This window comes from Ricinus communis, chromosome 2 (genome assembly GCF_019578655.1).
Source record: "Ricinus communis isolate WT05 ecotype wild-type chromosome 2, ASM1957865v1, whole genome shotgun sequence".
Classification (NCBI taxonomy): Eukaryota; Viridiplantae; Streptophyta; class Magnoliopsida; order Malpighiales; family Euphorbiaceae; genus Ricinus; species Ricinus communis.
In genome coordinates, this window is record NC_063257.1 from 9,599,114 (window position 1) to 9,609,465 (window position 10,352).

Genomic DNA, 10,352 nt, shown 5'->3' on the forward strand with positions numbered 1-10,352 from the left:
TTATTATATTTTATTATTGTTATTATCATTACTTTCTTTTTTGGTAATCAAGCATTGGCCCAATCTTCCATTAGTTGAGAAAGAAGGCTTTTTTTCTCTTCTTTTCCAATTTCACTTTTGTTCATTTCCATGATAATGATGCCTTTGTTGCTTGCTAGTGGTGCAAATTATTTGGGTGTCAAATAGTGTTAATAGCTGCCAAGCAAGAAGCATGATCACTTTAATAAATAATGATTTGCACATATCAGCCATTGAATCTAATAAACAATAATGTAAAATTTAGCCAATAATATCACATAAAACATATGTATGCATTAGATATTCATTTTAAATTTGGATTAACATGGTGAACCATATTATTTTAGTATTAACTATTTATTTTAAAATTAAATTATTTGAATCTCAATCTTTGGTTTACAATAGTTAATCATCTACTTATATATTATGTCAACTATTTAGAAGTCTTTCTTAATAAAAATTCTACTATTTCAAGACTTTTTCTCTTTTCCTAATATTACAGTTAAAATATTAATTACATTCATAAATTAATAACAAAAAATAACTAATTTTTTATTTTTTTAATAATAATAAAAAAAAAGAGAGTAAGGCTTAGTTTATAATGACAATTAAAATGGTGGACTCGTAGGCCATGCTCCTAAGAGCAAAAGAAATGAATAGGTTGTGTTCCTGCAAGAGGGTTTTAGTGCAAAATAATAAAATGCTTTGCATAATTGGAGTTAGAAAATTGCAATTGATGTTTGGCCTTTCTATAGAAAATTGAAAGGGATTAGAGTAATAGATAATTGGTTTACCCATACCCTCACGTGGAGCCATATATATATATGCTATAGGTTGTTCTTTTGGCCATAGATTTTGGATTAACTTTTCATTATTAGGCAACCTTTTGTGATGACTAGGGAAGGAACATGTACAAACATAAGTAAAGAGCTTTTTGTCTTCCACATTATGTATGATAATGATTTGCATTATTTAGTACCTAGCAATGGGTTGTTTATAGATCATGTTTTATATTAGTATTAGGCTATATTAGCTAGTCAATGTAAGAAAGGATATGGTCATAAAATATAATCATCACACTTTTCCGATTAAAATTGTATGGATGAAATGATAAGAATCTTTTACAACTTAACTAATGTTTTACTATACAATTACATTATAACTCTTTAGTATTATTTTGCTATCCGTAAAAGTTATACCCAATATATTTTAAATTTATCAGACTAACTTTTAATTAATTTATTGCTCTCAATTTATAACAAATAATGCAATGTTAACTCATATCTCTTTGAGTCATGATTAATTAAAAGTTCTAACATCCCCATGCAATTTAATTGACTTTTACGATCCATGCCTCTTTTATGACAAGACAAAGACTAATTTGCATGCTTCAAGCTACAAAATATGAGAATGATATTGTAAAGAAACAGTCTTCTTTTTTTTTTTTTTTTTAAAAAAAGAAGAAACAATATCCCTAAGCTATCCTCTTCTCTTTTAGTTAATGTTAAAATTGCCAATTATAGAGTTTGATTGAAATTAACATTAATTATAAGAGAAGAGAAAAGGATAGTTTAAGAAAAACATTGATTGAAATTACCATTAGTTATAATTAATGTTAATCTCAATCAAATTTTATATTTCACCCAAAAGACGACATATCATAATTTTATTATAAAATATTAATAAATGATATAATAGTCGATAGCTAACCGAACTTTCACTATAAATATATAACTTCCAGTCATATTAATAACTAAAAAAAGTAATAATTAGAATTTGATATTTCTTATATTATTAAAAAAATGTGAGAAGAGCAATAAGTAAAACATATGTTATATAATTAGTCGTGCCAAACCACTTATTTGGAGCTATGTACAAATTTTATGTGGCAAATGATGGGGCATTAAATCACCTTTTTCGTGGCTAGAAAGGGCCATTCAAAATCTTTTTCTTCTTTAATATAAAAAATGAAAATCTATGTTTTATTAATCAATAATTTTTTTTATAAAAATATTAAATATAAAATTAGACCTATAGAATTATTTGTTTATATATTGACTGAAAAAATAATAATAATATTCCAGTCATTGTGGGATTAATATTATATTAGAGCACCTTAGAATCGGATTATGATTTTTTATTTAATTAATGTAAGATCTCGACAATGAGGATAAAGTTTGTTTGTTGGTTCTTCTCATGCCCTAATCTTTTTCTAAATCAACTTTTATCTTTCTTTAATCAGATGCCCTTTAGGGTTGTTTAGCATAAGTTCCATTTTCATACCTAACTATAGCCATTGCTTTTTACCAAATATTATTAAATAATATTGGAAAAAAATAAACATATTTGTATAATTTATTATTATTATTATTGTTATTACATAATAATAATAATATCATTTTTTTAAGATGACATTGATATAGTGGATATGTCACTTAATTTTGTACCTTAATGAATTTGAGTATAAACAAACATCAAGAACGTCTTTTGCATGCTAAAAAAAAAACGTACAAGTCTAATCTTATGCTCATGTAGTATATGATGCTCTCTCTTGAATTATGAATACCTTCCAAAATGCATTTTAGACTTGTTTAGCATTGTTTTAAAAATCGAACTGAATTTAATTAGTTCTATTAAATTTTAAAATTCAGTTAATTAGAATTTGAATAGTTCAATCAGGTAAATTTAAAAAAAAAATAAAAATTAGTTCGGATTGGTTGGACCGTAAATTGGTAATTGGATTCTTAACTACTTCAATCACCGGTTCAATTTTTGAAAACTGATGTTCAATACTATTGACGTTTAATTAATCCTTAATTACTCACTTTTACTCATTAGCTGAATTAGTTATAGAGAATCATGTTCTTTGTTACTGATTAGTGAAGTTAAATATGTTTAATCCCAAATTAAAAAAAAAAAGTGAAGTTTTTCTTTATTTGATTTGATTTGATTAGATTAGATTTGTTAAAAAAAAACCAAAACATTATTCGACTGGTTTCATTTGGGGTCCTCAGAATTTGGTTTCCATCTTCCTATTTGTCTCCAATTCCAGAACTTGCGCAGCGATTATAGGTAAATGAATAAAATAAATAAATTAATAAAAAATGTTTTTATTATTCTTTTATTTATTTATAAATACTTTTGTGAAGTTTTTTTATATTTTAAATTCATAATTTCATTGGTATTGCGCATTAGTAGGGAATAAAATAATAAAATATATATATATATATCAAAAAATTTACATGATATATTATCTTATTTTTTTGTTTCTACTTCTGTTTTATGTATTAAATGAGTTCTTAGATTTATAGTATAAAATATTTTAATCCATAATAAAAATAATATTTATTTATTTTATTAATTTACTGATAGAATATTTAATGACGTGTTATATAAGAACATATTTGGTAAAATTTTAAAACTTAAATTTAATTGATAAAAGAATGACAAGTTATGAATCTATTTATTAAAAAAGTTGAAATCCGACTTATTTAATTTTTAGAAAATTAAAATTTTAAATTTTTTAGATATGCTTTTATATAACGCTGGACTATATATTATATTTATAAATTATTAAAATAAATATTATTTTTAATTTTTAAAATTTAATTAAAATCTAAAAATCTAATGTTACAATTTTTAAAATTTAAACTGGATGTATTTGATATCCGAATACAAGTTCGTGAGGCTATTTACTTAAAAAGTTAAATTAGGTGTATTTGACACTTACGCATAAATTTAGAGAGCTCTGAAAGAACTTAAATTGAATATATTTAATTTTATGTATGAGTTCTTTTCCTTAACAATTGTTTAAAAACTCTTCATTACTAGGGCTTATATATATATATATATATATATATATATCCCCTTCATATCACTTCTTTTTAAGAATTCTGGAACCGAATTATTATTTAAATAATTATTGTTATTATTATTAATTGAGTAAAAGATTAACACATATAATCGACATTGTATGATTCAATTACAATATATGAACAATAAACTTAATTAGAATAAGAAAAATAAATAATAAATAAAATAATAAATAAAAAAATAATAAATATGACTTAATATTTTTACAAATCAGTATTTTAATGTATTATTATTATTATTATTATTATTATGTGATTAGTATTCCAGTATCACAGATTTCTACTATTTTGTAAAATCATAGTATATAAAAACAACATTAGTACATTAAAAAGAAAAACTAAAAAGAAAAGGAGGAAAAAGAAAAATAATGATAATGTCCAATTGGCAGAGAAAGGCATGAGAGCAGCTCAGGCAGCCACCAGCTGGTCCAAGCACCCAAGCCGGCAGTTCAGATGCAGAGCATGAGCCCGCCACCTCGTAACAGAGACTCTATGCCTGAGAGAGCCGCACTCTGTCACACTGACACCTAATGTATCACTAACAACAACACTATATATTAAACAATATTATGAATTATTTATCACTGAGGTTCGTATTCTTTGTACCCACAAATTAAAAAGAACAAAAATCTGCAAATGGGGAATTTCTTTAAGGATGTAATAAAATTAATATAAAGAAATATGTTACTAATAAATAAGTACGTGTGAGCTACGGATTCGAAAAAAGGATGCTGACAGTATAAAATTAAAAGAAAAGTTAATTTTCTGATTCATAATTTACTATTTTTAAGAAATTTCTTTTAAAGTCTTAAATAAATATGGAATTCAAAATTAATTATGAATCCTGAATGTGTAGGAATTATAATAAAGTGTAATGTTCATACAATCTGTCTTCCCCTAATATGTAATAACTATATTTGGCAAAAAAAGAAAAGAATTACCAAAATTTGGGGTCTTTTATTTCTTTAGCTATTTAATTTGTTACATTTTATGTAAATGCATTGATTCTCATTGTACTTATTGGATTTTACCTATTATATCACTTTTTTTTTAATTATTTTGTGAGATTTTGTCTGATGAAGTTTTCTCTTAAAGGTTAAAGTTTTGTATTCTTTCATTTCTTTAACAGTTGTTTTTCTGAAACAAATATAATAATTATTGGTTATTTTGAAATTAATTATCTACTGATATTATATTATAAATAATCAGAAAAATATTTGTCGGTATAATTAAAAATGTTATTTACATAGAGTATATAATAAATTTTTAATATAATTTTTTATATTCTTTATTTTGTAAATTTTTATATTTTTTTATTTGATTAGATGAAGCTCGTATGTATCCTCTAATACAACCCAATAAATTAATTAAATATATAAAAAGTATCTAAAATTTTACACTCAATTCAATTTTGTTTAGATCTTTTTCAATATATTATTGCTTAAGATTAACTTATATGTCAAACTAATATTTAAAACATGATTAATTGCTAAATAAATTATGAGTTATATATATATTTTTATTTTTATATATAGTTTGTGTTTTTTAATAATAATAATAATTTATTCTGATACCGATGATAAAATTATTATTTAAAATTCATTGACGTAACACAATTTTAATGATAAAATATAAGAATTTAGTATTCTTTTACCATTTGGATTAAAATTTTGAAAACTTTAAAAGGTTAAAATACTTCCAGCTATTAAAATAAATAATGTAAAAGATAATTAAAAAATAATAAGAGATTGAGTTGTTAATTTTTTTTAGACTCGAATTAAGATTAGTAAAATATAAAAAAGAATACTTAATATTAGATCATTTTATTTTTATTTAAAAGACATTATTTTTTATCATGGATAAATTAATAATTTTAATGTTAACATATTTATTTTTATTAAATTATAGCCACGTTAGTAAATTTTAGTTAATAATTTTATCCGAAACTAGAAATAAAATTAATATCAAATATATTATTAAATTTAAAAATTAGAATTATACACTAAATCTGAAATGACAGCAAAATATAAGATTTATCTGACAACTAAGACTTCTAGAGTAGTAAATTGGATTAGCCACTAGAAAAACCCTGATTAACCTCCAAATAAGCAAAATTACATCCCTATTCCAATAATTAAAAAAGGGTTTTAAAAAGAGAAGGTAAATAATGAAACGTTTTGACTGTCCTAAAACTGACTTTTTTACCAGTTTCCTTCTTTCTCTCTGTATCCCCTCCCCCTTTACCTTCCTCGTTCGCTGTTTAATCAGATAGAAAAGACCCTGTTTCCTGCTACAACAAAAACTCTCTCTTTCTCTCTCTCTCTCTCAGACTCTGACCTTTCCTTTTCTCCTTCTTTCTTCCCTCTGATTCTCGCCGCCATTAACAGGGCTTACTTCTTTTCTTGTCTTTGTTGTCCTTCTCTGTTATAAGTAGTTTTCAATATTATATGAAACCTACCCATCAAGAAAATAAATATCTTCTTGAAATTTATTATTATTATTATTTGCTGTTACTATTTTTATTATTATTATAAACAATGATGTATAGTAGCAAACGATAAGCATGTTTATGCTACTATTGCCTATTACTTGTCATCTTTTTACTCTTTCTTTCTTGGACTATCTTTTTATATAATGCTTCTGCTTCTTCTTCTTCTTCTTCTTCTTTTTAAATACCTCTAGACCACCACGCTTTTTTTACACTCATTTTATAGTCAGAGTTTGGGTGTTACTCAATCTCTGGTTATTTCTCTTTCATTTCTTGAAGAAAGTTAGAAACTTGGCTTGGGTTTCGTTCTTGTTCCTGTTCTTGTTATTTAACTCTCTGAATAGAAAAATCTTTTAGTCTTCTTCATTTTCTTGATATAATCTTGGAAGTAAGATTTTTGAAAGAAACAAGCGAAAAAAGAAAAGCAGAATCCCTTTTCTTTTGTGTTAAAATCTTTACGTTCATAATGGCTGAGAAAGACACAGATTTCCCTTCTCAAAAGCTACCCTCTGCTTCTCAGGTAATAATAACTGAAGAAACACTTGCTTGAATCCTTCTTCTTCTTCTTCTTCTTCTTGTTTTTTAACATTTGGTTTTCATATTGACATAAATGGTTTTGTTTTTGTTTTGTATTGGGTTTGACAATTAAACAGGTCCTTGAAGAGCTAAAAGAGCTATGGGGTATGGCTTTACCAATAACAGCAGCACATTTAATGGCCTTTTTTAGAGCAGTGGTCTCAGTTATGTTCTTGGGCAGACTGGGTAGTCTAGAGTTAGCTGGTGGTGCACTATCTATTGGGTTCACAAACATCACTGGTTACTCAGTTATTGTGGGCTTAGCCTCTGGACTTGAGCCAGTGTGTAGTCAAGCTTATGGTTGCAAGAACTGGGACCTTCTCTCACTCTCCCTCCAAAGAATGATCTTAATCCTCTTCGTAGCAATCATACCCATAAGTCTTTTATGGATTAATCTTGAATCAATCATGAATTTTATGGGCCAAGATCCAAATATTACATCAATGGCAGCTACTTACTGTATTTACTCCTTACCTGATCTTTTGACATACACTTTGTTACAACCTTTAAGGGTATTCTTAAGATCACAAAGGGTGACCCAACCTATAATGTATTGTTCATTGTTGGCTGTTATATTTCATGTGCCATTGAACTATGTTCTTGTGATTGTAATGGGGTTAGGAGTCCCAGGAGTGGCAATGGCATCAGTGGTGACTAACATGAATATGGTGGCTTTGATGGTAGGGTATGTATGGTGGGTAAGTGGACGGTGGGAGATGAGATGGACGGTTGATATTGGAGGGGTATGTGGTGGGGTTGGAGAATTGTTGAAGTTGGCAGTGCCTAGTTGTTTAGGGATCTGCTTGGAGTGGTGGTGGTATGAGATAGTGATAGTGATGGCAGGGTACTTGCCTAATCCAACACTGGCTGTGGCCGCCACTGGGATACTGATCCAAACCACTAGCATGATGTACACTGTACCTATGGCCCTTGCTGGCTGTGTCTCTGCTCGGGTATGTATGTCCAAAAAAGACCCCCACTTTCATTCCTTACTTTTTCTTCTTTCCCCTACTTTACAGTATCAGCAATGCTTGCATTTTGTATCATATCATATGCATTTATGTATTTATATATGTTTGATTGATGATGGGTCACTATAACATAGATTCATGCTATTGGGTTTATTATTCTTTTCGTGTTAAATGTTGTATGTGTGTGCTTGTGATGTTACCATTCATCAAGTCAAATATGGCCCATGAAATTGTTTTCACCTTAGTCATCTCATTACACCTTTAATGTGGGCAAAGGGTTTGGGAAAAAGTTGATGGAATGATTGCTGCACAGATCAAAACAAGAGTTGTTTTTTTTCTTGACCATGGAAAAAAAAAAAGAAAAGAAACAAGAAAAGATTTTTTCTTTTTGGACCCAAAGCATTATAGGAGTAATTTTTTTAAATTTTTTTTTTCTTTTTCTTTTTTTGTAAGTGAAAAAGTGTTGAGTCTAGCCATTTGCTCATCTTGGGCAGTGAGGGGTTATTTATGCTCTAGTTAAGAGTTATACATGATCATAAAGAATCCTATAATTTCCAAATCAAAATTCAAAAATAGAAAGTTATTTTCTTTATAAAATCTGAAAAACTATTGTTCTTATTGAATGGATGATGTGAGTTCTATGGAAGGAAGAAGATGCTGTTTCAATATTGCACATGTACTGAAATTGTTTTAGGCATGGTGTCAAGTGTTCTAGAAATTGTTCTGTAAATACTGTAACAGCACAGACATAGAAAGGGTGCTTGTAATTAAGTAGTGAGAACTTACTTTTGACCATGTATGTATTATTTTTCATAATCATAAAACTGTTAAAAAGAAGAAATGATAACTAATATCAGCAAATTCACAAGAAAGAATATATTCTTTTCAAAGTCATGCTTTTTGATCAGTTGAGTGATTGCATCACTTTAGGGACCCAATCTAAGATCACACTTGTAATGTGATTGTGGACATGATTAGTACATGACAAGTAAGCACTTAAATGCTTTTCTCTTGAAAAGCTCAAATTCTATTGCTATGTGACGATACTGTTTAACAGCCAATTAAAGGAAATCAAATTTGCTTTTTATTTTTCTATCTTACCTTTTTTATGGAAAAGAATTTAAAGTCTGTCCAGATGGACGGTCGAAGTTGTGATCCCACAATTCTGGAGACGATTAATTAAATGTTTTTCTGAAGTATTTTGTTTTATTGGTTATGCTCTTAAATATGAATATCCTCGCATGTCTTTTAATGTCTTACATTTCAGGTAGGCAATGAGCTTGGTGCTGGTAAGCCTTACAAAGCCAAGCTAGCAGCCATGGTTGCATTAGGTTGTGCCTTTGTCATCGGTATCATCAATGTTACATGGACTGCCATTCTTAGAGAAAGATGGGCTGGTTTGTTCATTAAGGATAATCTTGTTAAAGGACTAGTTGCATCTGTTTTGCCTATAATAGGACTATGTGAGCTTGGTAATTGCCCGCAAACAACTGGCTGCGGAATCCTACGTGGCACAGCGCGGCCTGCGATTGGGGCCCGTATCAATTTGGGCTCGTTTTACTTTGTGGGTACCCCGGTCGCGGTGGGCCTGGCCTTTGGGCTGAATGTTGGGTTTGCTGGGCTGTGGTTCGGCCTCCTTTCAGCTCAAGTAGCTTGTGCTGTGTCAATTCTGTATGTTGTGTTGATCCGTACGGATTGGGAACATGAAGCATTGAAGTCTAAGAAACTCACCAGCATGGAAATGACTGGAATCTCCAATGGCATTGGAGATGAAGAACATCATGAAGAAGAAGAAGATGAAAGTAAAAGGTTGTTAGTTAATGGAAATGGTAACATGGTATAGGAAGATAGATGGTGTTTAATTTGAGAAAAGGAAAGAATGTGCAAAATTTGAAGTGTGTGAGATGGTGGCCAGCTTTATGGGATTTGTTTTTGTCGTTTAACTACTTTTTGGGAGGATCTGACTCACGCTAAGAATTTTTGTATGGCCTCTTTTCTTTTTTGTTTTTGTTTTTGTTTTGATGGGGTTGTCATGGGGAACCTCTCTCTCTCTCTCTCTCTCTATATATATATATTCTTCTTGAGGTTGTCATGAAGCTACTTTGTACGTGGCCAGAGAGAATGTCACTCCTCTGAATATATATAAAAGAAAAGTGTTTATATATATATATATATATATATATATATATATATATATATATATATATATATATATATAGGAAAATGCCCTACTTTTTGCTGCTTCTTGAAAGTTGCTTTTCTTTTGTTCTCCTTCTCTTCCATTTATATGCATGATTTGGTGTTGGTGTTGGGCCCTAAGTGTGTAGTGCATTCAAATATGGTCAGAGAAACAAATAACATCTTCAGTTCTTGACATCAGAGTGTGGGGGCAATAGTATTTAGGGATTAGTTAAGTGATCGTGTGTT

At 28.6% G+C, this 10,352-nt stretch overlaps 1 protein-coding gene across 1 annotated transcript; it reads left to right on the forward strand.

Moving 5' to 3' along the window:
• The first annotated feature begins 6,165 nt into the window (after positions 1 to 6,165).
• Positions 6,166 to 10,131, forward strand: LOC8258914 (protein DETOXIFICATION 54). The gene is made up of 3 exons (XM_048371499.1): positions 6,166 to 6,898; positions 7,032 to 7,907; positions 9,193 to 10,131. Exons 1-3 carry the CDS (start codon positions 6,845 to 6,847, stop codon positions 9,766 to 9,768), a joined length of 1,506 nt encoding a protein of 501 aa, XP_048227456.1. The 5' UTR covers positions 6,166 to 6,844; the 3' UTR covers positions 9,769 to 10,131.
• The last annotated feature ends 221 nt before the right edge of the window (positions 10,132 to 10,352 follow it).

Bases quoted from the DNA above. Each gene is read 5' to 3' on its own strand.
- LOC8258914 (XM_048371499.1), top strand. From the start codon at position 6,845: ATGGCTGAGAAAGACACAGATTTCCCTTCTCAAAAGCTACCCTCTGCT. The intron at 6,899-7,031 runs GTAATAATAACT...ACAATTAAACAG, and splicing joins AGCTACCCTCTGCTTCTCAG to GTCCTTGAAGAGCTAAAAGA. The intron at 7,908-9,192 runs GTATGTATGTCC...CTTACATTTCAG, and splicing joins CTGGCTGTGTCTCTGCTCGG to GTAGGCAATGAGCTTGGTGC.